The sequence below is a fragment of the Suillus bovinus genome, assembly GCF_016758785.1.
Source record: "Suillus bovinus strain UH-Sbo-P2 chromosome Unknown EDB93scaffold_17, whole genome shotgun sequence".
In the NCBI taxonomy this organism is placed as follows: Eukaryota; Fungi; Basidiomycota; class Agaricomycetes; order Boletales; family Suillaceae; genus Suillus; species Suillus bovinus.
In genome coordinates this window covers 177,571-203,187 of record NW_024542073.1, presented here as the reverse complement: position 1 = coordinate 203,187, position 25,617 = coordinate 177,571, and the positions used below count along the sequence as shown (strand labels likewise).

Below are 25,617 nucleotides of genomic sequence, written 5' to 3'. Positions count from 1 at the left end.
TGAGTCGGAACCGTGGAACCTTTGACATCAACTAGGCGGTTGTGATAGGCCTCAGAACGCGGCGACGAGGATGCTGTTCACGCAACTGGCATCACCTGCACGTAGAGCCGTATGCAGGAGCCTGCCAAAATATGGCTCCACTGTGTGCATACGCACACTGAGAACTGCTGGCAATGCCAAGACTGACCAGGCGCTTCGTCGGTCACATCTCTACGGTACACCATATACATGCACGTCTGACTTGGATTTCAAGCTGAATGACAACCAGTACCCTCGTCATCCGACCGGATGCTGGACAAGTCTTTGAGCACACCATCCGACGTCATCATATACGACCTCGAGGATAGCGTACCGCCTTCTCCTTACGACAAAGACAGTGCAAGACAACGGCTGAGTACGTTCCTGAGCGTACGTGAACACCTTCGTATTCTCTGCGCTTCGAGCCTGAAGCCTTGCTCGCTGGATAGCGCACACCAGAGCACAAGCTTCCGCACCCCGAGCGTATCGCTGTCCGCCTAAATGACATTACTACGCCTTTTTTTGAGAACGATATATCCGAAATTGTGGGTGTTCTCTATGCCCATAATCTATGTTCCACACCTGAGTTTTAGCTGTCTTCCAGCTCAAGTCGCCCCTCGTCCGAACACTCGTTCTACCCAAGATCCACTCTGCTCGCGACCTTCATCACGTCTCGCGAGCCATTCGAACTTCACGGGCCAGAACCTCCACGCTATTCCCTATACGAATCATTGCGAGTGTTGAAAGTGCCCGCAGTGTGTGGAATCTTGGGGAGATTGCTTCTTGGACTTCGGAGTATGGCGCTGATGCTGGTGGGAAGTTGGGCGCTCTACTCGTAAGTATCCTCTTTATTGACATTCCTAGTTAGTTGATGAAGTATATCTGTAGTTCGCAGCAGAAGACTGTATAGTGCTTTTCTACTCGGGCGCAAGTGGAAATCTTATTTGGGTACAGATTGTGCCGCTACTTCGGTGGTGCGGACGCCCTCGAGGCTTGAGCTTCTCTACGTACGCTCACAGATTACAATTGCCGCCAAGGCTTTCGGATTGGATGCCATAGATATGGTCCGTTGTTTTCACTGTTATGATCCCCTAAAGTTGAGCATCACAGGTCTGTGTCAACTACAAAGACCTCAACTATCTGAAAGACGAATGCGAAGATGGCCGGAGGCTCGGTTTCAACGGGAAGGTAAATATTATCTTGATTTGAATTGGTACACGTGAATGCGACTATCGTTTCTAGCAAGCCATCCACCCATCACAAGTTGATGTCATTCATTCGACATTTGTTCCTACGGAGAAGGGTGCGTCATTTCCATCCAAATTTTACTTTGACCGACGTCCTCGCGTAGAAATAATCCGTGCTGCAAAGATTCTCCACCAGATGGAAGTTGCGCATTCCTCTCAAAAGGGTGCCTTTGGCCTAGAGATGGAGGGGGGCGGCAAGGAGATGATCGATGCTCCGATGTTAAAGCAAGTGAGTCTATACGGTTTCTTGTTCAGTGAAGTGTCTTATACATTGGCCAGGCTGAGAATATTATTCGGGTCGCCAAGGCAGCTGGCTTGGAGATTCCTAGTGTAGGTTAATTGCAAAATAATGCATTATGTTCAGGTGCAGTGGATAGCATGTTCTCGACCATCTTGCTCAATCGGCTAGTAAGCACCCTGCAAAACATACATCCTGTAGTGGTCTTTGGAAAATGTCGTCGCATAAACTGGTAGGCTTTCGCACCTGGAATTATCATCCTTTTCTTCCTTGTCAGTCTATGCTATTGTTTGTATCTTTCAGGTAATCCGCTTACATTCAGATCAACCTCAACGATGGCACTAATGACTCACGGGCAATGGATAACATTGCAATTTGCATGCAGAGAATACTACCTTTTTCTCTTTCACTTATGAATCATAACACGAGAGCTGATATGTGGAACGCCGTCGCGTCGACGGAAGCACTAACAGGCGAACAGTAACGTGGAAGAGCGTATGATTGAGAAGGCGGTAAAAAAAGGTAAGCCCCAGATACGTCTAGAGCATGTATCAGTGTCTGATGCGGTGTCCAATCAGAAGTATTGAGCATTCTGCATCATAGCGTGCGTCATCGTGTGGTAAGCGTCATGCTTACAATATGCTCCCATACTGTGTCGACGCGATATGATCACGAGGTTGTCTTGGACTGGGCCAAGGTTTGCTGAGTTCAACTTTTTTCACTCAAGTCTAGTAAGTAGTTTGGCGAACGGTTGATTCCCAACGAACCTCTGTCATCCAAAGCTTATCTTTTTAGTCCCGACAACATTCTTCAAAATCAGACTCAAGTTACTCTAATCTTCTTTTCTTCAACTGCTTGCGTCAGGGAACGCAAACACTCGTTCCACAAACTGTTTTTCGTAGGTGGTAACCTAATCAACCATGCTTACAAGCTGCGACATGTGAGCGAAAAATCCATATGGAAGGAACGGTCTTCCGATGATTAGCAAAGGAGATCAAAGACGAGACCCTTTGGTGCATATCTAATTCCCACCTAGGTTGCACCTAGGGGCTCTTATCTTGACCAATTATAACTCAGGTCATGTGTCTTCAACGATTATAATGCAAATGCGACCTTCAAATACTGTCTTCACGGGACAACCTTGCTTCATTGCACCTTATAATCCTGAACCCCACCAGCATCATGTCAGACCTTCCCTCAGCCATCCACCCCGATATCCTTCCCCGTCTCGACCCCGAATACGTCGCGATACACAATCCCCATATAGCACACCGCGTGCCCCCGCACACGATCCCCTGGCATCCGGATATCAGGAAGGCGCCCTACATCCCCGGTGGCTCGCCTGTCAGGACTGTCGGGACTGTCAAAGATATCAGTCTGCAGAACTGCAAAATTCGGGCTTTTATACCCGAAGGAACTCCCCCTCCAGAAGGGTGGCCGGTGTTATTATATATTCATGGAGGTAACGGTCTGTCATCATTCGGCGAAAGTTAGCTGAAAATTCTAAGGTGGATGGACGCTTGGGAGTATCGATACCTTGAACTCGTTCATATCACGTCAATGTAAAGGTGAGGTTGGACAGCGAAGACCATTTCCGGACTGGAACTTACTAATTGTGTTTAAGAGAACAACTGCGTTTCGGTGGCCCTGGACTATCGCTTAGCTCCTGAGAACCCATATCCTGCAGCAGTCGAGGATACGGTTGATGCATTGAAGTTCATCTACTACAACGGGAAGGCAGAGTTCAGTGCGAATGTGAACAAAATCGCGGTTGGGGGGTCGTCCAGGTGTGCACCTTCTCATTTCGTATGATGAAGCCTATCAACTTTTGTCAGCGGCGGCAATTTAGCTGCAATCGCATGTCTCAAGGCGCAAGAACTCACGCCTCCCATTCCCATTATCTTTCAGCTATTGATTGTGCCTGGTAAGCAAGCATAAAGTACTACATATATCCGTCTCTCTCACCGGCTTGCAGTGATTGACAATACGGCATCCGTCACTGACGAGAGATACCCGTCTTGGAAAGAGTGCCAGAACACCGTCTGGCTGTGTGAAGGGCGGATGTTGTGGTTCCGCAACATGTACCTTCCTGATCCTGCGACCTGGACAGAGCCAGACAACTCACCTATCTTCGCATCGGATGCTTTGCTTGCCAAGGTCCCCCCTGCATTCATTAGCGTCTGTGAACTCGATATTCTGCGTGATGAAGGAATCGCGTATGGCGAGAAGTTGAAGTCGCTTGGAGTGAAGGTAGAGGCAAAGGTTTACCCAAGAGCACCGCATCAGATTCTTGGGATGGATGCTGCACTGAAAGTTGGGAAGCAGCAAGCTGACGACGCAATCAAGGCGGTGGGTGATGCATTTAAAGCGGCATAGATAATGATATGGATGTACAATATGAACGAGCAATCAGGGTGACAGTATCGGATGTATCTGAGTGGCGAAGAATTATGCATCGATGCCCATGTATCAATCTCTTGCAGTATAAATTGACATAAGTTGAAGCAGAATTATAACATTCTATGGTTCACTAGGCGCCGTTGCCGGCGATGACCTTGCTTAGATTGTCTGTGGGATTTTACTTTATTACTCGCATTTTTACATGGACCGTTGTGACAAGTTTGGTCTATGGGGACCCATCCTCAGGCTGTAATTGTAGTCCAGCTTGACGATTTTAAGAGCGGGTTGCGATGCTTGAGGCGAGTCTGAATTTCACATTCCTGCCTATAATCCTGACGATACACACTCGTGATTATTTCCATTAGGAAGGTATGTTTGCGCGTCTACCTTGCAATATCGAATTGACCTCTTTGACATATTTTATTTGTGCTATTGATCTACATGCAAAACTGATCGCTTTTCATTTGCGCTCACGATCAGCCTCAGGCGTGTCTTCGAGTTCCGGAGGGCGCATTATGCAAAGAAATTTGGATTCAAAAACTACAAACTGCCGATATACAATACTGGTCATCATACATTTGTCGTACGAAAATATGGAAACATTGCCAAGAGATAAAAGAAACAGGAGAAATCGTGTCTACATGTTACAAAAGAAATGAGCAGTCTAACGTCTGTCGAGTACATATCGATAAAAGGAAGATGCGTCCATAAGTCACAGGCGGTCCATGATCTGCCAAGTAGATACCGGTAAGAGAAATACAAAGACAAAAGAGATACATCGAGCCATTTACATGATGGTGAAGATAAGAGAAGAAACTTGAGATAGATGGATGGGAGCCGCGGGTGTGGCCTTCAACTCCAAATCGTGAGACAGGAAGGAGGCCGTCATCTAGTTGCGGTTGTGTCGGATTCGGTCGTAGGGGACATCCGACATCGAAGACTGCAGAGATATCCAGGCGGCGCGGAGAGATAGATCGTGCGCGGCCAGCGGTGGCCTTCAACCTCGCGGGCATTGAAGCTCCAGGTCGTAGGGGACAGCGAGGGAGGCCGTTGCAGGTCTTCGGTATTTGGTCGTAGGGGACCTGAGGAGTAGCGATGTGCATAGTAAAGATGTCAGTCTTGAATAATGTCGATCGAGATTCCTGGGTTGGGCGTATTCCGGTGCAGAGGCGGTGAGGCAGGCGACAGCGCAGAGGTGAGTCCAAGCTGGGACATGGCAGCTGCCCAGCCGTTGACAAGAGCAGTTTGGTCGGCGAGGAGATCGTTGTGCAGTTGTTCAAGGTGATCTACTTTAGGTCAACAAACAAAGTGGACGTTACCAAAAATCACTCACCTATGATAGCAGTGTGTTCCACTTGTTGCTTAGCGTAAGTGCGTTCGATGCTGCCACGGACAGCGACCACGCGTGTGGATCTAGACGCACGCTAACAAAACAATGAGTGCGGCACTTTGTTTCACAAAGAATGTCCATACCTTGTCTCTGCCCGGGCGGAAATTCCGATGCCGTTTCGTATCCGGGGGTTTCAGCTGAGGCGAGACAATCTGAGGCATAATGCTGCCGAGAGAGAGCGTTGTGGTCGTTTGAGTCGAAGCGTCCACAAGAAGCGAAATGTCGGTGGTCGTCAGGGGTCCGTCCGCTGGGATGATCGGCTGGAGCTGCGTCCGCTGACTCGGAGAGGGTCCAGTCAAGTCATCATCGTCCTACAAAAATTCAAACATTAAGCGACAAAGCTGAGGAGACTGTACGACTTCATACCTGGGGACAAGTGCTTTCCTGAATGTCTGCGTCAGAGAGATCCCTCACGAAATCATTATCGTGGTCAACAAGAGTGGTGTCGGAATCAATTGAGAGGCGCTTGGCATTCTGAACAGGTGAGGGCGGCAGTATTGGCGTGGATAGTGTTGAACATGTAGATGGCGAAGTACAGTAGTCGGAGTCATTTGCAATGGGGTTCGGTGAAGTTAACAGGCATGGCGTACTAGTGCTGCAAGATTCGGTTAAAATTGGATTTGATGAAATTAATTTTGATGCAGTAGAGATATCAGATACTTTCTTGCAGATGAGAGGCGCGTTGAGCTCGGCCAAATTGTGCTTCGGAGAGGATTGAGCTTCTTTACTGAGGATTATGTGGGCGGTCCTGTGGGAAGCTAGAACTAGAGCCGCGACAGAGATACATAGCTCGGATATAACAAGGCCAGCGGTTATGTTCTCCGCTTCTTTGACGGCCTTGGTCGTGCGATCCACCACAGTATGTTTGAAAAAGAAGGCTCCGAGGCACCCAGCGACGGTGACATGGGCGGCACTGTCGAAGATAGCGGAAATCATGTTGTAAGGCGAGTTGAAGTTGAAAATAAGTCGTGAAGAAAGTAATGCACGTAAATCGAGGACAGGAAATGGGAGGTATATCTCGCGGGCCTGCTGTTCTTATACTCTGCCTTACGATTAAATCAGCACTGCCATGAAATAAACAAGCTCGATCGCGACGCGTCTAGTCACGTGTATGCAAAATCAGTTTATGTCAGCATTGTGTCATCATGGCCCGAACATGCATGTTCAGAATGAGATGATGATTTAAAACTGCCATGTCTATCCAAAGATGAGCTTCAGTCATCGGTCTCCTCGCTGCAAGGTGTTGTAGTACATTTGGCGATGAAATTATATCAGACATACACTTTTTAATCCCATTTATTATCTACAAGTTATTGCACTAGGTGTCGTTGCCGGCGATGACCTTGCTTAGATTGTCCGTGGGATTTTATTTTATTACTGGCATTTTTACATGGACCGTTGGGACAAGTTTGGTCTATGGGGACCTATCCTCAGGCTGTAATCGTGCTTTGTAGTCCAGCTTGACGATTTTAAGAGCGGGCCAGAACAAGTGGTGACAAAAGATAATCATTCGGGATTTCCCGTCATTTGTGCATGTAGACGATCCGCAGAATTATCAAGTCGGTATATGACCTTGCAAGCAAGGTGACGACTACGTTATTAAGGACCCACTGCGCCAGGCGCCTGATGCGGCAGGAGCAGGAGGTGACATGGACGTCGAGGGGGCGGCAGGCTCAGTCTGTGATGATGACTCCCGGCTCTGGGCTTGACCTTGTTGCTGCATTGGTCGTGCGTATTCATTGGCGTGCTGAGGAGATGCGCAGCACAGAAGAAGTACGAGATGACCTAACAACCGGACAGGTAGTGAATGCGCATGACTTGCACGTAGTGGGGTGGGATTAGCACCTGGAGGAAGCTGTGTCGTGTACGAGCCCTGGGCGTCCGATTGGCTTTGCTGCTGTGGTTTTTTTGCTGGTGGTGGAGCAGTAAATATGACCTGCACAGAAATCAGACACCAGAAATCGATATACTGGAGCAAGACATACCTCTCTGTCTTTTACTGCAGCAACTTCAATGACACGAGGATGGTGACGAGAAAAGATAGGTCGCCCTGAGCGTTGCGAAAGTTCGATTTCTTCATTGGTGCGGTGTTGAAAACGGTGCAAAAGTGATGAAAGGCGAATGAAGAGCGCTCTCGCACTCCCAAAAGAGGGCACGACAGTGCGAGGACGGCGGGAAGAGGGACGGCGATGGTTGCCGTACGTTCCGGAGGGCTGAGATTGAGAAGTCGAAAAAGGAACTGATAGAAAATGCTGAAGCAACGCACATCAGCACGACCTGTGACGTCGTTGAAAAATCCTGACAGGAGTTCATCATCCACGACCTGCATAGCATCCGCCTAAATAGAATTTAGCCATTGGGAAGGTCGAGAAACAAATCACATACATTCATTAATGACTCTTGAGCTGCAACCTGCGAGCGGGAGATTAGCATATTTTTAATGAGAAACCATGAACTTTACATCAGATGAAGGTAGGAGGAGGTCTTCGAGGCCAGCTTCTTTGAGGATGGCGTGAATGTCCCATGTGTACACGTTTCTGTTGTCGCAACCAGTGACTAGCAGTTTTCCATCAGCGGAAAGGACTGCACAGTTCACATCATCTGCATGCTGGAGGGGTGGACCAACTTGAAGGTTCGTTTTGAGGTTCCATAGACTCGCTATTTTATCCCATGAAGCACTTGCAAGGATGTGTTCATTCTGAGACAAGGAGATGGCAGTGACACGGTGTGTGTGACCAGGCTCAAGGATAGCAATCTGCTCCCAAGTGGCTGTGTCAAATATCCTAATCGGGCCACGTGAACCGGAGATAAGTTTCTTTCCGTCCGACGTCCATGCCAAGCTCCAAACTTGAATATCGTGGTTGAGTGTGTTAAGCAGCCCGCCCGTCTTGGTATCCCAGATTTGTATTGCATTTTCATTGTCTCCACCTGTTGCAATTTTTGTTGCATCAGGCGAGTATATCACCGCGTTCACCCAGTTATGCCCAGTTTCGATTGTCAGTACAGTTTTGCCGCTCTCGACGTCCCAGACTCTTGCCGTCCCATCCCAGGATCCGCTCAGCAATTGATTACTATCTGCACTCCAGCACATTGCACTCACAACTTTGGTGTGTTCTGACCATTTGGCGATAATTTCTCTCGTCTTGACGTCCCATAAACTCACTTTCCTGTCGCATCCACTTGCAATTGTCTTGCCGTTTGGAGACAATGCCACACACCGCACTCCTGCCTCATCCTCTTCATCTCGCCACTCCCCTCCTATCTGCGTGCCGCTCTCTAGGTCCCATAGATGGAGTGAGTTGTCCCCTGAACATGTGATGACCTGTCGTCCGCCAGGCAGGTGCACAACACCGTTTACCCAGTCGTCATGACCTCTCAATGTCTGACGTGGCACGGCCACCTCGGTACTAATGATGGATTGCGTCTCAGTGGACATGGTTGGCGCACAGGGTTCTAGCACTTCGCTACAGCGGATTAGTCAGCGGGCCTGTTTCATTGTCGTCAATACGAGTACACGGGGAATTGCTCATGAGACAGCCTGTTGACAGGAATTCAATCCTCACCTACAAGACAGCTTCGGGTACAAAGTATGCACGTAATACACCAGTATTCGAGAACACAAAAGATCCTTGTGGGAATCTGAATGCCTTACGAGCAACACTGTTTAAATAAGCCCTCGATCACCAGCGATGAGAGGGTGTCTGGTTGGGAGTTGAGAAGTGGGGCACCCGTTTGTTCAAGCCGTCTTTTGAGGTCCGTCCTATGTATCATCCTCGTGTTCACGCCACAGCTGTGTATACGTCACTCAGTCTACTTGATACCCATTCGTACACCCGCTCACTCGTTTTCGTACTCTTTGTCTCGTCATTCGGACCCTACACTGTCAAAACATAACACCACTCCCTTCTGCCTCCGTATTTCGCATATCACTTTAAGTGGTCCACCGCTGTGAAAATAGCTAGTAGATGCCTTTACTGAGCATCATAGGGACATTTTGTCAATCATCATCTATGTTCTATGAGAATTCTGCGGGGTCGCAAAATAAATGTCAAGGTATGCACCAAGAACCACTCAGATACTCGAGATGGAAGCAACAAACAGACGATGCTGTCAACACAGTTTTCGTGATTTGATTGCGGCGGGAACGCATCAGAAAGAACAAATAAATGTGTGCAATTATATCAAAGATGCGACATCATGCGAGCAGTCACCTGAGATATTCTAAGACAATCTTGCAATGTCAGCTGATATCCGATCTTTGGGAAATCCCGTTCCCTGTCCAGAATAAGAGAGGGTGGTATATGTGCCTTTTGTCAAATATGACGGATTGACAACGACTGAACTGTCTACGACCTGCAGAAAATGTTGAAGAGATGACAGAGTGGTATTAAGGAGGCAGGTTCACCTTTGAAAAGTGTTTCAACCGACTGGGTAGTACCAGCACGTCAGGACCTGGATCGTCAGGACTCTCGGCGACTCTCAACTCTGCAGAATGCGATACGTCAAGGTTGACTTCGTGTGCAACGTCTAAGGGAACAGGGAATATCGGATAAAAGCTATGCAAATCATGGGGTGTAAGCTACTGGAAGCTGGATCATGGCAAAGTCTCACCTTCTCTGCTGCAAAATATATCTGCTAAGATTCGACATGGGGTCGCTAGCAGCCCCCGGTTCGCAAACAATGGAGTCTACTTCTTCTCCACGTCTAAAGTACTCCTCCTTCCGTAGGTGATACAATACATCCACGCTGCACACAGCGAAACAAATCCCGTTGAGTGAAAAGCGCGCAGGATTAGGAAGGAGTCGTATCCGCTGAAATCAATACTCGATTAGCTCGAGAGCAGGGGAATATTGCTAAAAAAAAACCTACTGGATCGCCACAAAACTCGTCATCAAGCTCGCATTGAGGAAAGACTGCGTGGTCGCTAACAATGTCATTCACGCTTGGTACGAGAAGGACTGTGCTTGTTGGTGATTGAGAAAGGAAATCGCGGAGGGGGACGATAAATTGGTGTTTGAAAATGTCTGATGGCGTCTCGTCAACTATACCGTCATGTATGTGTGCATGTGTAGCGTCCACGAATGGCCCAAGCTGATTAGATTTTGAGATTCAAATATTAAATTGAATAATGAGTGTGCGTACGAGCAGGACGACGGCAGGTTTTGATGCTTTGAGGTGGACGATGAGACTTCTCCATGGTTTGTAGTCGAGGTTAGCATCTGGAGTGAATGGTCCGCATGCTATGCACATGTCGAAACTTGCTGCCGCGTTACTCGGTGGGGTAGGAGACGCTGGCATCGGGGGTATCTACGCGAAGTACGTTTTCTATCTCAACAAGAAAACCAGAGACCCAAAATACTCACAGCCATGATCTCAGATGCAATAAAATAACCTCCACCACCATTGCGCCCTTTGAGTGCTACCACTGCACCAGGAAATAGGCCCACGCCACCCAAGCCTTTATACCCTCCCCGAATCTTGAGATCTTGCGCGAGTTGCAGAGGCACACGGAGTCCATCACCATGTGATCGCGATGATTCGAGAATCAGCGACTGATCGTTCAACTTGACACCTGGCCCGGAAGCATCGGCATCTATTACGATGCGACCCACGACAACACAAGATTCCTACACCGAAAATCAACTAACAAAACCAGTCGTCACAGCACCCATACCTCGGAAAAAACACCGGGATGACCCAACTGACCGACATCCTGATAATGTTTCAAAACAAGTTCGCCAAACCCATCGAGTTGTGCATCCAGAGCTACAAAAATTTTCAGCTACAGCAGCATCCATAAGGTTTGCCAGATAAACACGCACTGTCGCTTCGTTCACCCAATGTTTCATACATGTACCGATCTTGGGCTGGATGAACGGGGAAAACCAGGGTCATGATGATTAACACTCACATGCACGATTTTTTCTGGCCTCTTTCTGACCCACAAAAGTGACCCTACTTGAGCTGGCGATTGGGCCATCAAAGTCCTGCTCAAGCTTCACAGGCACGATCGCCATGCCTCCAAAAAGCGCTTTCGGTGGTTGAGCCGCGGCCTTGAGCGGACCAGTGAGTCCCTTAGCATTTACCCCCACAAATTTTGCAGAATTCGCTAGCCTCCCGCGCACAGGGCCGGTTGCTGTCGACTTCGACATATTGCTGGCATTCTTGGCTTGTATCTCCCGCTGGATCTGGGCCTTCATGTCTGCTGCAGATTCGCATGTAAAACGGAGTATTCTCTGCGCTTTACCGTACGAAAGAGCTTCCCATTTATATTGGAGGTCCTTTGCTGTCAGATTATACATCTGACATATGGTTACACCTGTAGAGTGCGTTCGATGACTGTTCTTCTGGGAATCCAAATGTGAAATCGTACATTCGTTTATTAGGCCTAAGTGCTCCTCTGAGTCTGCAGCTCCAAGCCATTCGCAAACATCGCTGCGTAAGGAAGACATCTTTAATCACAGCTGAACAGAATGAGAAACGCGTGAAACGGACGCGTCGAGTCACAAGCGCGACATGCGTCATAGTCACATACATCACAGAAACAGTCACAAGCCACATCACACCCATATTCCAGAATTATTATAGATAGTACCCGAGGAACAGATGAATGTACCATGAGGGGATCCATAGTATATGTAGTTACTGATACAGAACAGATTCAAACGACAGCAGACTACAGATCAGGGAGGGGTAGCCAAGCATTGAATCTGGAAGGCATGAGATGGGGTACCGATGATACATAGGGAATACATGAGCGAAATGTAGCGTCTTTAAGCTCTTTGAAGAATCAGAGTGTGGATGATCATGGAAAGGAAGAAGAGTAAACGTCTATGCTTCATCCTGGTCCCCTGCATCAGCGTCCTCCTTCTCTGGCTCTTCTTCCTCAGAATGAGAGAGCGAGCTCTCTTTTGCGGGAGATGAGCTGTTCGTGGGGGATACGCTTAATCCGCCGGAGTGTGATGTCGGCGGCGATGATGCATGTGGGATGCTGTGCGTTACTATGAGTGAGTCACTGTGCGTAGCAAGAAATAGAGAACGGAACTTGTCTGGATTGGGAATCGCAGTACCGACGGTGTTCTGTGGTGCGACTCCAGCTTTGGAGAGTGCATAGTCACCTGAATCGAAATATTTCCGGTCCTGGAGCACATACAGTAAGAACAAAGGCGAATAGTGAGACATGTAACTCACCCCTTGCATCTTGGTCAAAATGTTCTTGTGCGCTGGAAGTTTGCCGTACAGTCGAAAGAGCTTTTGCTCCTCCTCCGACAGTTTCTGTGTAAGTCATGATGAATGTATGGCCTTGGCACGAGGCATCGATAACTCACACTGATGTCGATCTTGTTGCGCTTGGCCGGCAGCATGGCGAATTGATTAGCAGAACGAGCTAGAGACAAAAGACGATGAAGGAGGAGGAGCTACAAAAGCCTTCGAGAGCGTCGAAGAGGAAGCCCAGCACCGATGAATTGAATGGAAACAAAAGTTTGTCGACAACTTGACGTTTCTAAGCGTTTCCAGTCTTTCCCGCAAAGATGTAATTACCTAAGCGGAGTGGCGGAGTCTTAATCAGACATTTCAATTATACCCGGCATCGGATGTCGGATCTCATATGTCACAAATTACAATCAGTTTCAGCAAACTTGTTTCCCAAGCCAGACTTTGTGACAGAACACGTTATAGATCCCAGACATCAGTAAAACAGTCATCTGCGCTACCCTGGACCACCTGACCTTCCATGCCAAAGTGTGTGTCAAAACCGTATGCTTGATCCGCGGTATCGCTCTCCTGTAAGATGTCTTGATGAGGACCTCCGTCCGGAACTTGTGAAACAGTGGTGGATCCAGTCTCATCTTCAACACAAAGACCACCTGAGTCATCGAATACGTCGGCCGGATCGAAAAACAACTCGTCCTCGCAGGTCCATTCTTCATCAACAAGCACGTCAAACTCCTCTATACCTCCAGGTTGTTCCTGGTGTCCAGACTTTGCGCGATAACTTGACTGAAACATAACACGTTCGAAACCGGCATCTTCCATCTTCGCATCCTCTTGCTCGTGATCAAGTTCTAGATCCAGCACGAAGCTATCGTCTTCACTTTCAGTTAAATAGGACCATGCCAAAGGGGGTGTAGTGCTACGTGGTTGAGATGAGGAGCCTAGGCCATCGATAAGAGAATCGTCCGAATGCGTGGTCCTTGCGCCAGGAAACGTGGACCAGGGTAATGCTTCTTCAGGCCAGTCCTCTAAAGGATCATCCATGTCGTTCGGCACGGTCTGCTGGATATCAATAACCGGAACGGCGTTATCCATGTGGATATCAGGGAGATTGGGCCAAACTAGAGGGAGATCTATTTCCGCACTGTTGAAAATGGTGTCATCCTCAATTAGTTGATTGACATCCCCAGCTGAGGAAGTCAATAGAGTCGAGCGTGCGGCGATGACCTGGCTCTGAATAACTCGTACGGTTGTCGTTCCTGATGAGAGAATTCATACCTTAAAGCGGGTCTGAGGTACCCCCGCTCTAAATATCTGCTCCAATGACTCGCACAATACGGCCTCTGGTGTGAGTTTCGAAACATGTATTTCCTCGCCATTATCCGAGTTGTCTGAGTCGCGGGAGGCAAGACACAAGGAAAGGGCTGCCGCGGAGGCCTGGAGCACAGACTGATGGCGATGGCGTGCAGTCTAGGAAGAAATTTATAGCGTGCACGGGCAGAAATAGAAAACGGACCTTAATTAGTCGCTTACAACGTGCTACAAAATGGGGATTGGGAGATCGCTGCATGATTTCAAGGATGGACTGTGCGACAGAATGAAAGTACTTGGACTCCATGTCGAGTCTCTGCATATTGTCAGAATTTTTGAGCAGGAAAGGTGATAACATACTCTGCACCACGTCCCAAAGATAAGAGGATAGCGTCTGAGCCCTATGAGATCGCATATGTTCAGATCTAACCACGGAAACGCACCCCACAAGCTGATTGAAAAGCTGCTCTGTGACGCGCTTGAGGAGAAGCTCAAAGGGTAGGTACAGATTTTCTGCGAATGGGCTGGCATCACTGAGAAGGTTTGTGGAGTCTCTGCGAACAACTGCGGTTTTCCAAATATAGCATAGATCCACTGCCACGAGAATAGCATGTGGGCGGGATGTGTGGGATAGGGACCGCGATGGCGTCAGGGTGACTGCAGGGGGAAATTGTGCGTTGACAGATGATGCACAGTCAAAGAGCTCACTTTTAGCATGGCCGTCGTCGTCGTCAATGTATGCGTCAGAAATGGTGTTTAAACCAAGCTGGAGTGCGTTCTGAAATAGATTGTCACATCAATGAAACGGAAAAAGGTGGCTTCGATACGTGCTTCGTTAAGATCATTGCGGAGGTAGCGCATCAAGGCAGAGTGCGCGATTGCATCCGCAGGGACAGTCTGGCCGTCTAGAGAACCTGAAATAGAAAAAATCAAATCTGAAAGTAGGAGAACGTCCAATTCTTTTGGTAGTCTGCCCTTGACTTTATGAAAAACGTTGGAGGGAGAGCCATGATAAAGCTTGTGCACAATTTTTACGTTCAATAGACATTGTTCAGAAGCAGCACGAATTGATGAGGAGGAGGAAAAGGATGGCATTGAGAATTATTAAATTATTATTTTAAGTTCAAGTCCATATGTAAGTCTGAGTCTCAGTTAATAAGTCTATATATGGGTGTTAGCCAAGTCTGTAGTGCCTCGTCGGGCGTTTATCAGTAATCTGGCCACAGCCCCATCTGCTGCTGTATAACGCCCTCTCTTACTACGACCTACAGACAGCACAGGTCTTCAACGGTTATGGTGCGTTCTCTCTTTCTGCTCTAAATTCACAGTCAAACAAGTCTCTATCATAGTCGACCGTCGAGCTAGACCAGAAAATACAAGATGTCCTCAAACGCATCGAGAAGGAACGCAAATTCATCGACGCTTCACGCTTAATCCGACAAGCAACCACAAATCCAGATGTACTGCGTCAAAATGATGTAAAAGTTCGCGAGGCAGAGCGTTCGCTTTCTTATTTCGAGGACACTCTCCGCGAGCTACAAGCTCGCAAGCTACAGCGCGAGGATCCCTCTAGATCGGGCACTGCCATATCTCCTCATCAACAATTATTCAAACAAGGTCGTTCCTCTGATAGAGATCGATCACTTCCCCGAATCCCTCCTTCTGATCAAGATTCTACTCGTGGTGCCTCTTCTAGCGCCACTCTCATTCCCGGCGATGATGATACAGACGGTGTTCCCAAGGCCAAGCAATATACAAACCTCGATCTTATTAAAGCAGATACCCCCCTTACAACTCCAAAGATATCTCGTATGCTTCATCAGCTCGAGTTCAAACTACAAGTCGAAATGCAGTACAAAAAGGGCATCGACAAGATGTCCAAGCTTTACCAGGCAGACGGCGACAAGAAGTCTCGTGCAGATGCAGAGAGCAAGCGCGTTGAGAGCGAGAAGAAGATCCAACTCCTTCAATCCGCTCTCAAATGCTACAAGAACCTCCATATTCTCGATGACGTCGAGGAAGAAGAGCAACCAGCAGGTCGGTTTTCCTTTTCCTCGTTAATTTATATCATTTCAAATCCATTGGGCTAGGTCCCGATGGCGAACGTAAAGATAATATACGCGCTAAGCCGTTATCTGGCAAGCTCTATGTGACTGTCAAAGGGGCACGCGAACTCGAACATACTCCAATCGTAACTGGTTTTAGATCCCGTACTTCCTCCAAACAGGTTCGTGAGACCTTCGTATCCCTTAAAATCGAAGGAACACAACGCGCTCGCTCCCACCCCTCGCGGACCGACCGCTGGAATGAAGACTTCGAAATCACCGTCGACAAAGCGAATGAAGTCGAGATCGCGGTCTATGACAAACAAGTGTCGGAAGTTCACCCGGCCCCTATTGGATTGCTCTGGATAAGAATCAGCGACCTTGTTGAAGCGCTCAGACGGCAAAAGGTCATGATGGACAGCCAGGGTGGCTGGGTTACTGCAGGTGCCATGGATGGTGACTCTCCTGTCAATCGTTCTCCTCACCAAATTGGTGGATTCGGCGATGTCAATACTCCTCTCAATATAGAACCTGATGGGGCAGGTAATCCACCAGGCGGAACAGCAGCGTTTACGAGCCAGAACGAAGGCATTGATGGGTGGTTCGCGGTAGAACCGGCAGGCGCCCTTGCATTGCATCTCAACTTCGGTAAGTGACCTTGAAGTCTGTGATTCAAATTCTTATACCGAGTTTCAGTCAAGGAGAACGTGCGCAAGCGCCCGCTAGATGCCCCCGGTGGACTCGGCCGTCAGGGCGCTGTCAGAAAACGAAAGGGTGAAGTTCACGAGATGAACGGCCATAAATTCGTACAACGGCAATTCTATCAACTCATGCTTTGTGCCTTTTGCAACGACTTCTTACTCAATGCCCTGGGTTATCAGTGCGAAGACTGCCGATATACTTGTCACAAGAAATGTTATGAGAAAGTCGTCACCAAGTGTATATCGAAGTCAAACACTGGAGTACGTACCTTCCCCACTTCTCTCATCGCTTCTCACACCTCCCTCTCCAGGAAGGCGATGAAGAGAAGATCAACCATCGCATTCCCCATCGCTTCGAGCCCCTTACAAACATCGGTGCGAACTGGTGCTGCCACTGTGGTTACATGCTTCCTCTTGGTCGCAAGAACGCACGCAAGTGCTCAGAATGCGATATCACCTGCCACGCCAACTGTGCGCACCTTGTGCCTGATTTCTGTGGTATGTCAATGGAGACGGCCAACCAGCTCCTCCGTGATTGGCGCGATATCAATCGCGCGCGCGGGGGTAAAGCAGCAGCAGTGGTATCACGACCCATGGCCCTCGCTCCTACGCCACAGACCCAAACGCAAGTGCTTCCACTTGCGGAAGTGCCACTTAGCGATAGTCTAGACAGGATGCAACTTACGGGAGGAGAGGTAGCTCCTGTACCAGGGATGATCGTGGATGCGTTTGGACGGCGCACCCCTACGCAGGATGGTGTTGATCCTCGTTATTATCAGCAGCAACCGTCGTCTAGTGTTCCTCCCCGTCCTCCCCCAGGTGCTCGGGTCCCGGTGCCCCCTGCTTACCCCAATGAACAGTTGTTGCCTCCCCCACCACCGCCTCCGCCACAGTTACCTATGGCGTATGAGCAGGAAGAGTACTCGATCCCTTCGCCCCAGGTACGTTTCTGTATTAGCCGTGTTAGCATGTGCGCTTACAAAGATCTAGAAACAGACCCCGTATCCGCAACCAGGTTTAGCGATGCAACCTCTTGGGCCCCAGTATGCACAGCGACCTCAGGAGCCTCACTTAGTCCCGCCAGCTCAGGCGATGCCTCCGACGCAGCGAGTCGCAACTCGTAAGCGTAAAGTTGGCCTCGATGATTTCAACTTCCTGGCTGTCCTGGGTAAGGGTAACTTCGGTAAAGTCATGCTCGCGGAGGAGAAAAAGACGAACGGGTTGTATGCCATCAAAGTGCTCAAGAAGGAGTTTATTATTGATAACGATGAGGTTGAGAGGTAGGTCTCATAAATTTGATGCGATCAAGAAACTTAATTAGAATTTGTAGTACCCGTTCAGAAAAACGTGTATTCTTGGCTGCTGCTCGTGAACGGCACCCGTTTCTGCTTGGCTTACACTCGTGTTTCCAGACTGAGACACGTGTGTACTTTGTCATGGAGTACGTTAGTGGAGGTGATCTCATGTTGCACATCCAACGGAAACAATTCTCGCTTCGCCAAGCCAAGTTTTACGCATCGGAGGTTCTTCTTGCTTTGGAGTATTTCCACGCGAACGGCATCATCTACCGTGATCTGAAGCTTGATAATATCCTGCTTACCCTTGACGGACACGTTAAAGTTGCTGATTATGGTCTGTGCAAGGAGGACATGTGGTATGGCTCTACCACGAGCACGTTCTGCGGTACTCCCGAGTTTATGGCTCCCGAAGTAAATGTTACATCTCTTTGTTGTGAGGGCCAAACTGACGTCGAGGCAGATTCTGCTGGAGCAACGATACGGCCGCGCCGTAGATTGGTGGGCGTTTGGTGTCTTGACGTATGAGATGTTGCTTGGACAATCGCCTTTCCGTGGTGATGACGAAGATGAAATATTTGATGCCATCTTGGAAGATGAGCCTTTGTATCCCATCACCATGCCGAGAGATGCTGTTTCCATCTTGCAAAAGGTTGGATGTTCCCATACTCTATTTTCTGTTCTTGCTGATGGTCATTTTGCAGCTGTTGACCCGCGATCCCACCCGACGTTTAGGATCTGGGAAAGCTGATGCCGAAGAGATCAAGAGACATCCCTTCTTCAAGGATGTGAGCTTTGATGATGTTTTGAACAAACGCATTCCACCGCCGTATTTCCCCACTATAGTAAGTCTGATGATTCAACTACAAAGGATTGTCGTTGATTTCATTCGCAGAACGGGAGTGCGGACACCAGTAACTTCGATGAAGAATTTACAAAGGAGCAACCGACGTTAACACCCGTTCACGGGCAGTTGTCTTCGAAGGACCAACAGGAATTCAGTGGATTCTCATGGGTGAGTGTAGTGCCTGTTTCTTCGTTACTCCCCACTAAACAACTTGCGAAGGTCGCCTCTTGGGCAGATGTATGATTCGGACTCTATGCAGCATTGTCATCATCATCTGTCTTTGTCTTGTCACAATAATACATACATTTTTTGTTCTTATCACCTGTACTTGGATAGTCTTCGCAGAGTTCATGAAAGCAATCATGTAGCGTACCTGTCGGACAATTTCACTTTCCCGCTTGAGCTACAGTCGGTGCTATCGTTTGGAGTTTGTAGACACGATGTGGGCGCCTGTGCCGGGCACGGTCGTTCTATCTTCGAGCACCTCGTCTCGTTGTCCACGCATCAACTCATGAAAACTTTGCCAGAGGGAAGCGATTGTTTCATATTCTCGAGTCATGCCTATTACTTCTTCGAGTTTGCGATTGAGTACGTTGCTGGATGAGAGAAGGTCCTCGAAACCCTGTGGATGGTTCATGAGTTTTAATGTGTTGGGTTGGGTAGTAGTACTTACTGCTGTGATTTCTAAGGATATTCTATCGCGCTCGCGTTCAAAGAAGGAGAGTTCTGATTGCGACATCGAGTAGTACCGACTATACTAAGCTAGCGGAGGATTTGGAGGATGTGTCGCGTTCTGAATCTTACGTCATCACGCTTAACCTTCAAAATCCATTTTTGACTGACTCGTCTCAGAAGGTGAGTGATCATCCATTAATGATAGTCTTGGAGGTGCACGAGCTTGACCATCTGATGAACCGAAGGTACCCTCAAATATTTATTGAAATTCATACATCATTGAAATATGCGGCTGGCCGAGTGCTAACTTGGTGCTTATCGACGCGCGGTATCGCCCTTGATGTCCTTCTGAGACCCGCTGCATGATCGATGGTAGTCGATGATTTAGAATGGCTATGATGTGCCAGGTTGTTGGGGAAATAGTTCAACCCTCCTACCGCCGCTCACCCCTGGGCATGTATACGTCCTCCCAATCAGCCATTTGCAGATAATTGATCGGTCAACCGGTTGGTCAACTGCCAGCTAACACGTGTTAAAACCCTTATCAACCCGCCGTGACCTTAAGAGCAAGTCCGTACAAGCCGTTTTGGCATTTAGCGAGCGCTCTTTCTCCCATTCATATCGGACCTTCCTGCTAGCCTTTCCAACTTTGTTCCACAGCCTACATCCGCGACTCGTGGTGCATTACATTCTGATCTAGGACAGGCGAGAGGTTATATCGCCATATCCATCTTGTCAGATCAAACACGAGATGTTCGTGTCACATATTGGTCAGTGGAACAATTGCTCTTTTCCGAAGTTGCAGGATCTGCGGATTCTGCGGTTCCAACTTATGATGCACCTGCATATTTTCAACGTGAAACTGTTTTCTTAGAAAACTACAGATCGAAAAGGTCAGTGGTGTGATGCTGTCTAACATTATCAACTTTTCCTCTATCTTCAGGATCCTTCGGCGCTCGAGGTACCCATGACCAACCTGCGGCTGTTTATATCAGAATTCCCCCCGCGTATTATTCATACGAATCTGCGTACCAGTAGCATTGAGTATTGACCGCTGTTACTGGTTCGCTGATGCGGTGTGTGTGAGGGGGGGGGGAGGCTCTGAAGCTTTGACCACTTTTTCCCGACAAGTGAAGAATCGCGCTGATATTACAATGCGTACTTTCTAGACAAAATGCTGATATCTCTCTTTTGACTACGCATCTGTTTTACGACTGTAATGTGCGTGCTTATAGTATGTTGATGTATCTCAGTGTATTCACAAGTGATGTATGTAGCGTTATTGCGCATTCATAGAATGGAAGGGGTCATGATTGCGCGGTTGCTGTACAGCGGTAGTCAGCAGGAGGTGTCATGTAGCCCGAGGCTGGAATGATCACATATTGTGGATGGATCATGGTCAGAACTGCGTAGGAGTCGGTGGTACAGAATGTCGGCGGAAAATTCAAGTGCTGGAATTTGGAGCAAACCTCCGTATACGTAGGAGTCCGAGTTCCCCGTAAACCGACGCGTTCTGGATCCTTGATGCGAGATAGAAGGTGCATGATGCGGACCTTGGATTATTAAAATCTGCGCTGGCCTGAAGCTTATTGACATGTGGCGTCGCACCTGATGTTCTTCTGGGCACGCTGCAATATAATCGATGGGAGTCGATGGTTTAGAATGGCCATGATGCGCCAGGATGTTGGCCATGTCATCGATCAGTCTGCCGGTTGGTGCTGCCAATACGTGTTAAAGCCCTTATCAACTTGCCTTAACCCTGAAAGCAAGATCAAGCATCTTCCTCACTATCTGTTGTTCCACAGTCTAGATGGTAGATGAACCCAACATCGTGACTCACGGCTATCGCCCAATACATGGCACTCTCTACCCGAGTATCAATGAAATGACTTCCACTGTGCAAACTAATAACAGTGAGCAGCGTACATCGTGGTTGGTTTACATAGCGTGAAGACTTGGAATTTGTATAACCCTTTCTTGCCTGATGAAGAGATGTGCAAGAACACGATGCATACTTTCATTACCGCAGTCCTGGTATCTGTGATAACAGTACCAGTAGGCTGAATGCGTAAACGTTCTCGTTCCGACCGCAGAGCAACACCCAATAGGTGCAGGGAAATCATTGAACCATGGTGATCGGAATGCACATACATTTTCGCAGCTACTCCGACGGGAGAAAAGATACTTGGCCTTGGGCGTTGCTAGAGTTCGGTTGCCTCGTCGGTTTCGGAATGAGAGTGACGAAAGGCGACTGAGGAGGGTAACTGTTAGTATTATTGCTTGCGTACTGGAATGGAAGTATCCGCATCTTTATCGATGGCTTACTCGTTTCCTTCTGCTTACTATTACTGACTCTACCTAAAATTCAGAGCGCTGTTTGACAAAGTCCGATTTTTAGATGGAGGATAGCAGTATAGTTGCGTAGTGGTTTTGACAGATTCGGAAACGGCGAACTGAGAATGGTGAGGGTCGGTATTCGATTTGAAGTGGCGTAAAGGATACACTTCCAATCTAAATTTAGGATGGCAGTCGCCGCCGCACCGGTGATCCGGAAATAGATTTCTACGGAAAATACCGACCATAGTCCTGTCGAGTCCATTGTGATCTTCAAAGTTACAGCATGAGCCATCTAGTGCTGCATCCTCATTCGATATCGTACAACTCGTTCAGTCGAATATGTTTACTACAGAAAACCTCATTTTTCGCGGATTCGCAGATGAAGATCTAGACGGAATCCTTGCTCTGCGTAGTGACCCCCTCGTCCAACGCACACAGTCATTCTCAGCCATCGCGCCTCCACCATTTTCAAAGTACAAACAATATATGAAGACATTTGCGGAGGGCTCATCGCTCTGGTTTTCATTGGTACACAAGGAGTCATATGATTATGTTGGTTATTGTTGCATCAACTTGTTGGAGGCGAAGAATCGGGATGCACGGTTGGGTGTCACTATTTCCTCCAGGTTCTGGGGGAAGGGATATGGAACGGAAGCCACGCGTTTCACTGTAAACCATGCATTCAAGTACTTTGGATTGCAGCGTATCTCTTTGGATGTTACAGAAAGCAATGTCAGAGCACGGACCGTTTATACCAAATTGTGAGTGGCTAATAAGCTTAGTATGAGCAGGTTTTGTGACTGTGTTTCCAGAGGTTTTAAGGAAGAAGGAAGGAAACGACGGGGGAATTGGATAGATGGTCATTGGGAAGATATTATCGCGATGGGAGTTCTGGACGATGAATGGGCCGAGTTACATCCCAGCATCGCCTAGCTAACAATTATATCGATGATGATCCGGGGTCGACGGGTTAAAGGTAATATTTGCAATTAATAATTTCTAGGCCTAGCCTAGAGTTATCTAGACACTCTTCCTTATCGGAGGCTTTATGACGTCGTTCCCGTATATAAACCGTCTCTCTTCATGCCATCGATTTCACTACCTCTTGTTCCTCACATCTAACTACCATCATGGATACCGAACCCACTCAACTCCAGGCTCAAGTCAATCGACTCCAGCACGAGCTTCAAACCTTGAAAGCTCAATATCACTGCGAAGATGATGAGCTTATCACCATCTCTGACTACATCTTGAAGAGATTGGAACAGCTCAACGTGACGGTATGTGTCCCCTTTAATCATCTTCATGGAACCCAGCCCACTCGTTGCTCACAGTCCATTTTCGGAGTACCGGGGGATTTCAACATGCGTATGGTCTCATCAATCATCGATCACTTGGTATACTGACAATATTGTGTAGCTTTCCTGGTGAATTATCGCGCATATGAACAGCGCAAGCACTGATATTGTCTATCTCGATCCTAAGGACTTCATTGAAGACCATCCCACAATTCAATGGATCGGTAACTGGTAATTAGTTCATCATGTCGCCCACATTATCTTCTTATGCTATTATAGCAACGAGTTGAACGCAGCTTACGCAGCCGATGGATACGCCCGCGTCAAAGAGCATAGCATTGGTGTAGTCGTCACAACGTAGGTTTCGTAGTTGACAAACACTATCTGCTACTCAACAATTGATAGGTTCGGCGTTGGCGAATTGAGTGCCATCAATGGAATTACAGGCGGTAGTTGTTATTCGTCGTTCTCGCTTGGGGTAACTCACAGATCAATCAGCGTTCTCTGAAATGGTCCCTGTTCTTCATATCGTCGGAGTGCCTAGCACTACGCAATTGAAGGATAAGCCTTTGCTCCACCACACACTTGGTGATGGACGGTATATATTTCTCTTCTTTGTTCATTCAGCGTCTCAAGCTTCCCAGATTCGACGCATATACGAAAGTTGCGGAACAAACTACCGTTGCTCAGGCCATGATTATGGATAAAGCACAAGCTGCGGCCGAAATCGATCGAGTTCTCATGCAGTCCATTATCCATGTAAGTCCTGATTGTCCGCCTTCCCCCATTCAAGCAGTAAATGTCCTTCAGGCTCGCCCCGTTTACCTCGCCCTTCCAATGGATCTTACCACCGAAAAGATCTCTGCGAAGCGCTTGAAGGTCGAACTTCCTCGAACCCCTCCTCTCAATGACCCGGACGTCGAGAGCTATGTTCTCGACGAGATTATGGAACTCGTAGAGGATGCTAAACTAGACGTCGTTGTCCTTGTCGATGCTTGCGCTATTCGTCATGACTTGCGCCAGGAAGTCAATGACCTTCTCGTGAAAACACAGTTCCCCGTATACGCGACACCAATGGGAAAGACAGCAGTGAGCGAGGAGCATGAACGATACGGTGGTGTGAGTTTTGTCCCCGTCTTTCGTTCAGGACCGTTCTGACGTTTCTATAGATCTACATCGGTTCGATTACGCATCCGTCCATCAAGGAGAGGGTTGAAAACGCAAACCTCATCCTCTCGATTGGCGGGTTGAAGTCAGATTTCAATACGGGAATGTTCACGTACCATATTCCTGCGAGACACACCATCGAGGTAATTTTCCGTGACATGCCGGTTTTTGACGCTCAGATAATGTCTGCAGTTACATTCTGACCATACACTAGTTCGCCATGCAAGATTCCCGGGCATAAGAATGAAGTGGCTTCTTCCCAAGCTCTCGGAGAGGCTGAGTAGACATCAGGAGGGTGCATCACGAATCCCCGTTCCGCACTATCGGCTAGATGTTCCGAAGGAAATTGACGACAATATTTCGCATGCTTACTTCTGGCCTCGCGTAGGCAAATTTTTCCGGAAGCAAGATGTAATTGTTGGTGAGACTGGTGAGTCGAAACATGTCTATTATCATTCAAAATGTAGGGTGAACGTTGTTGTCTAGGCACATCGAACTTTGGGCTTTTGGATATTCCAATGCCTGACAAGTGCATTTTCGTCAGCCAAATTTTGTATGGAAGCATTGGATGGGCGACCGGTAAATAATGTAAAGTTTCTCTCTATTGAACCTGCATCTGACGAATGGCTGTAGCTAGCACCCTCGGTGCAGCGCTCGCAGCTCGTGACAAATGTCTTGGGCGCACTATATTATTTACCGGTGATGGTAGCATGTGCGTCGTTCATCCGTCGTGCCTGGAAATGACTTAGACATTTCATGCGGCAGGACAACTGACCGTGCAAGAGATTTCAACCATGATCCATCACAAACTGGCGCCAATAATCTTCGTGCTGAATAACAAGGGCTACAATATCGAGAGGCATTTGCACGGCCTAAATAGGCGAGTTGTCGCTTAGAAAACATTTCACATGACAGCTCACAGATCATTGCAGGAAGTACAACGACATCGTAGACTGGTAGGATGCGTCTTGCTCTCTTGATTCGTGTTTTGCTAGACCATTCCCACAGGAAATGGGCTTCGCTCCTCAATACTCTTGGTGATATTGAGGGTAAACTGTCAACATCGTACACGGTTCACAGCAAGTCAGAGCTCAACAAGCTTCTCGATGATGAGGAATTTGCAAGTGCGCAGAAGATACAGTTGGTTGAAGTAATCATGGATAAGTACGATACACCCCGTGCGTTGCAAGCATCCGCGGCGTTGACTGCAAAGATTGCGGCGGGGCAACTCTGAATCACGACCAGATATTTTTTTATGCATTCAAACTGTATAAGCACTGTATTATTACAATGAAAATGACTCCGCTTGTAATACGAATGTATTGTGACTGAAATGCACATACAAATTCTACACTCGAACCGAGCCAAATTTTTACTAGACTGGATATAGACATTTCAACCTGACACGTGACTGACGCGTATCAGGCAATTGG

At 48.0% G+C, this 25,617-nt stretch overlaps 11 protein-coding genes across 11 annotated transcripts; 5 read left to right on the top strand and 6 right to left on the bottom strand.

Annotated features, from left to right (window-relative positions):
- Positions 1–70: 70 nt before the first annotated feature.
- On the top strand, positions 71–1,604 carry EDB93DRAFT_1082563 (Pyruvate/Phosphoenolpyruvate kinase-like domain-containing protein; the record flags this gene model as incomplete). The annotated part of the gene is made up of 10 exons (XM_041445692.1): positions 71–215; positions 269–408; positions 468–563; positions 623–853; positions 907–922; positions 973–1,082; positions 1,129–1,206; positions 1,261–1,321; positions 1,370–1,494; positions 1,545–1,604. The coding sequence occupies 10 exons, from the start codon at positions 71–73 to the stop codon at positions 1,602–1,604; spliced, it is 1,062 nt and encodes a 353-aa protein (XP_041309183.1).
- Positions 1,605–2,685: 1,081 nt separating this feature from the next.
- Positions 2,686–3,879, top strand: EDB93DRAFT_1082670 (Alpha/Beta hydrolase protein; the record flags this gene model as incomplete). Its single annotated transcript, XM_041445705.1, has 5 exons — positions 2,686–2,965; positions 3,012–3,071; positions 3,128–3,290; positions 3,339–3,427; positions 3,479–3,879. The coding sequence occupies 5 exons, from the start codon at positions 2,686–2,688 to the stop codon at positions 3,877–3,879; spliced, it is 993 nt and encodes a 330-aa protein (XP_041309182.1).
- A 956-nt stretch (positions 3,880–4,835) lies between these two features.
- Positions 4,836–6,302, bottom strand: EDB93DRAFT_1136132 (uncharacterized protein). The gene is made up of 4 exons (XM_041449151.1): positions 5,660–6,302; positions 5,377–5,604; positions 5,237–5,327; positions 4,836–5,189 (listed from the first exon to the last, which is right to left on the bottom strand). Exons 1-4 carry the CDS (start codon positions 6,227–6,229, stop codon positions 5,017–5,019), a joined length of 1,062 nt encoding a protein of 353 aa, XP_041309181.1. The 5' UTR covers positions 6,230–6,302; the 3' UTR covers positions 4,836–5,016.
- Positions 6,303–6,534: 232 nt separating this feature from the next.
- On the bottom strand, positions 6,535–8,702 carry EDB93DRAFT_238071 (WD40-repeat-containing domain protein). Its single transcript, XM_041455814.1, has 7 exons — positions 8,457–8,702; positions 7,755–8,395; positions 7,679–7,705; positions 7,560–7,631; positions 7,279–7,506; positions 7,139–7,229; positions 6,535–7,078 (listed from the first exon to the last, which is right to left on the bottom strand). The coding sequence occupies exons 1-7, from the start codon at positions 8,467–8,469 to the stop codon at positions 6,885–6,887; spliced, it is 1,266 nt and encodes a 421-aa protein (XP_041309180.1). The 5' UTR covers positions 8,470–8,702; the 3' UTR covers positions 6,535–6,884.
- Positions 8,703–9,379: 677 nt separating this feature from the next.
- EDB93DRAFT_237783 (DNA polymerase alpha/epsilon subunit B-domain-containing protein) lies at positions 9,380–11,807 on the bottom strand. Its single transcript, XM_041455812.1, has 10 exons — positions 11,667–11,807; positions 11,205–11,612; positions 11,116–11,154; positions 10,968–11,059; positions 10,657–10,920; positions 10,436–10,600; positions 10,163–10,384; positions 9,905–10,104; positions 9,699–9,849; positions 9,380–9,646 (listed from the first exon to the last, which is right to left on the bottom strand). Exons 1-10 carry the CDS (start codon positions 11,743–11,745, stop codon positions 9,515–9,517), a joined length of 1,752 nt encoding a protein of 583 aa, XP_041309179.1. The 5' UTR covers positions 11,746–11,807; the 3' UTR covers positions 9,380–9,514.
- A 1-nt stretch (position 11,808) lies between these two features.
- Positions 11,809–12,790, bottom strand: EDB93DRAFT_237791 (camp-regulated phosphoprotein/endosulfine conserved region-domain-containing protein). The gene is made up of 4 exons (XM_041455813.1): positions 12,622–12,790; positions 12,485–12,568; positions 12,339–12,433; positions 11,809–12,284 (listed from the first exon to the last, which is right to left on the bottom strand). Exons 1-4 carry the CDS (start codon positions 12,655–12,657, stop codon positions 12,125–12,127), a joined length of 375 nt encoding a protein of 124 aa, XP_041309178.1. The 5' UTR covers positions 12,658–12,790; the 3' UTR covers positions 11,809–12,124.
- Positions 12,791–12,967: 177 nt separating this feature from the next.
- EDB93DRAFT_1248948 (uncharacterized protein) lies at positions 12,968–14,914 on the bottom strand (the record flags this gene model as incomplete). Its single annotated transcript, XM_041452782.1, has 6 exons — positions 12,968–13,735; positions 13,787–13,978; positions 14,025–14,135; positions 14,180–14,213; positions 14,263–14,585; positions 14,615–14,914. 6 exons carry the CDS (start codon positions 14,912–14,914, stop codon positions 12,968–12,970), a joined length of 1,728 nt encoding a protein of 575 aa, XP_041309177.1.
- Positions 14,915–15,028: 114 nt separating this feature from the next.
- EDB93DRAFT_237623 (uncharacterized protein) lies at positions 15,029–19,036 on the top strand. Its single transcript, XM_041455811.1, has 11 exons — positions 15,029–15,115; positions 15,169–15,856; positions 15,910–16,512; positions 16,561–16,826; positions 16,877–17,506; positions 17,556–17,845; positions 17,896–18,274; positions 18,324–18,512; positions 18,565–18,705; positions 18,756–18,875; positions 18,927–19,036. Exons 1-11 carry the CDS (start codon positions 15,113–15,115, stop codon positions 18,948–18,950), a joined length of 3,333 nt encoding a protein of 1,110 aa, XP_041309176.1. The 5' UTR covers positions 15,029–15,112; the 3' UTR covers positions 18,951–19,036.
- On the bottom strand, positions 18,683–19,512 carry EDB93DRAFT_1136108 (DASH outer kinetochore protein). The gene is made up of 4 exons (XM_041449150.1): positions 19,381–19,512; positions 19,081–19,329; positions 19,012–19,029; positions 18,683–18,958 (listed from the first exon to the last, which is right to left on the bottom strand). Exons 1-2 carry the CDS (start codon positions 19,444–19,446, stop codon positions 19,123–19,125), a joined length of 273 nt encoding a protein of 90 aa, XP_041309175.1. The 5' UTR covers positions 19,447–19,512; the 3' UTR covers positions 18,683–18,958; positions 19,012–19,029; positions 19,081–19,122.
- A 2,546-nt stretch (positions 19,513–22,058) lies between these two features.
- On the top strand, positions 22,059–22,652 carry EDB93DRAFT_1102785 (acyl-CoA N-acyltransferase; the record flags this gene model as incomplete). The annotated part of the gene is made up of 2 exons (XM_041447244.1): positions 22,059–22,480; positions 22,532–22,652. The coding sequence occupies 2 exons, from the start codon at positions 22,059–22,061 to the stop codon at positions 22,650–22,652; spliced, it is 543 nt and encodes a 180-aa protein (XP_041309174.1).
- Positions 22,653–22,849: 197 nt separating this feature from the next.
- Positions 22,850–25,418, top strand: EDB93DRAFT_1082663 (thiamine diphosphate-binding protein; the record flags this gene model as incomplete). The annotated part of the gene is made up of 15 exons (XM_041445704.1): positions 22,850–22,999; positions 23,054–23,092; positions 23,205–23,248; positions 23,297–23,374; positions 23,423–23,466; positions 23,516–23,615; positions 23,662–23,776; positions 23,828–24,136; positions 24,187–24,327; positions 24,377–24,614; positions 24,671–24,763; positions 24,818–24,900; positions 24,934–25,068; positions 25,121–25,140; positions 25,193–25,418. The coding sequence occupies 15 exons, from the start codon at positions 22,850–22,852 to the stop codon at positions 25,416–25,418; spliced, it is 1,815 nt and encodes a 604-aa protein (XP_041309173.1).
- Positions 25,419–25,617: the final 199 nt, after the last annotated feature.

Excerpts from the sequence above, each read along its gene's own strand:
- EDB93DRAFT_1136108 (XM_041449150.1), bottom strand. The coding sequence starts at position 19,446 with ATGTCGCAATCAGAACTCTCCTTCTTTGAACGCGAGCGCGATAGAATA. Across the intron at positions 19,330-19,380 it reads TATCCTTAGAAATCACAGCA|GGTTTCGAGGACCTTCTCTC; the intron begins GTAAGTACTACT and ends AACCATCCACAG.
- EDB93DRAFT_237791 (XM_041455813.1), bottom strand. The coding sequence starts at position 12,657 with ATGCTGCCGGCCAAGCGCAACAAGATCGACATCAGT. Across the intron at positions 12,569-12,621 it reads GCAACAAGATCGACATCAGT|AAACTGTCGGAGGAGGAGCA; the intron begins GTGAGTTATCGA and ends TGACTTACACAG. Across the intron at positions 12,434-12,484 it reads TTTTGACCAAGATGCAAGGG|GACCGGAAATATTTCGATTC; the intron begins GTGAGTTACATG and ends TATGTGCTCCAG.
- EDB93DRAFT_238071 (XM_041455814.1), bottom strand. Across the intron at positions 7,706-7,754 it reads TCCTCCTACCTTCATCTGAT|GTTGCAGCTCAAGAGTCATT; the intron begins GTAAAGTTCATG and ends TCCCGCTCGCAG. Across the intron at positions 7,632-7,678 it reads CTCAAGAGTCATTAATGAAT|GCGGATGCTATGCAGGTCGT; the intron begins GTATGTGATTTG and ends AATTCTATTTAG.
- EDB93DRAFT_1136132 (XM_041449151.1), bottom strand. The coding sequence starts at position 6,229 with ATGATTTCCGCTATCTTCGACAGTGCCGCCCATGTCACCGTCGCTGGG. Across the intron at positions 5,328-5,376 it reads TCCGCCCGGGCAGAGACAAG|CGTGCGTCTAGATCCACACG; the intron begins GTATGGACATTC and ends TTGTTTTGTTAG. Across the intron at positions 5,190-5,236 it reads GGAACACACTGCTATCATAG|ATCACCTTGAACAACTGCAC; the intron begins GTGAGTGATTTT and ends GACCTAAAGTAG.
- EDB93DRAFT_237623 (XM_041455811.1), top strand. Across the intron at positions 15,857-15,909 it reads GGAAGAAGAGCAACCAGCAG|GTCCCGATGGCGAACGTAAA; the intron begins GTCGGTTTTCCT and ends CCATTGGGCTAG. Across the intron at positions 18,706-18,755 it reads CGCCGTATTTCCCCACTATA|AACGGGAGTGCGGACACCAG; the intron begins GTAAGTCTGATG and ends TTTCATTCGCAG.
- EDB93DRAFT_237783 (XM_041455812.1), bottom strand. The coding sequence starts at position 11,745 with ATGTCTTCCTTACGCAGCGATGTTTGCGAATGGCTTGGAGCTGCAGAC. Across the intron at positions 11,613-11,666 it reads CTTAGGCCTAATAAACGAAT|GTGTAACCATATGTCAGATG; the intron begins GTACGATTTCAC and ends CGCACTCTACAG. Across the intron at positions 11,155-11,204 it reads GGCCAGAAAAAATCGTGCAT|ATCGGTACATGTATGAAACA; the intron begins GTGAGTGTTAAT and ends ATCCAGCCCAAG.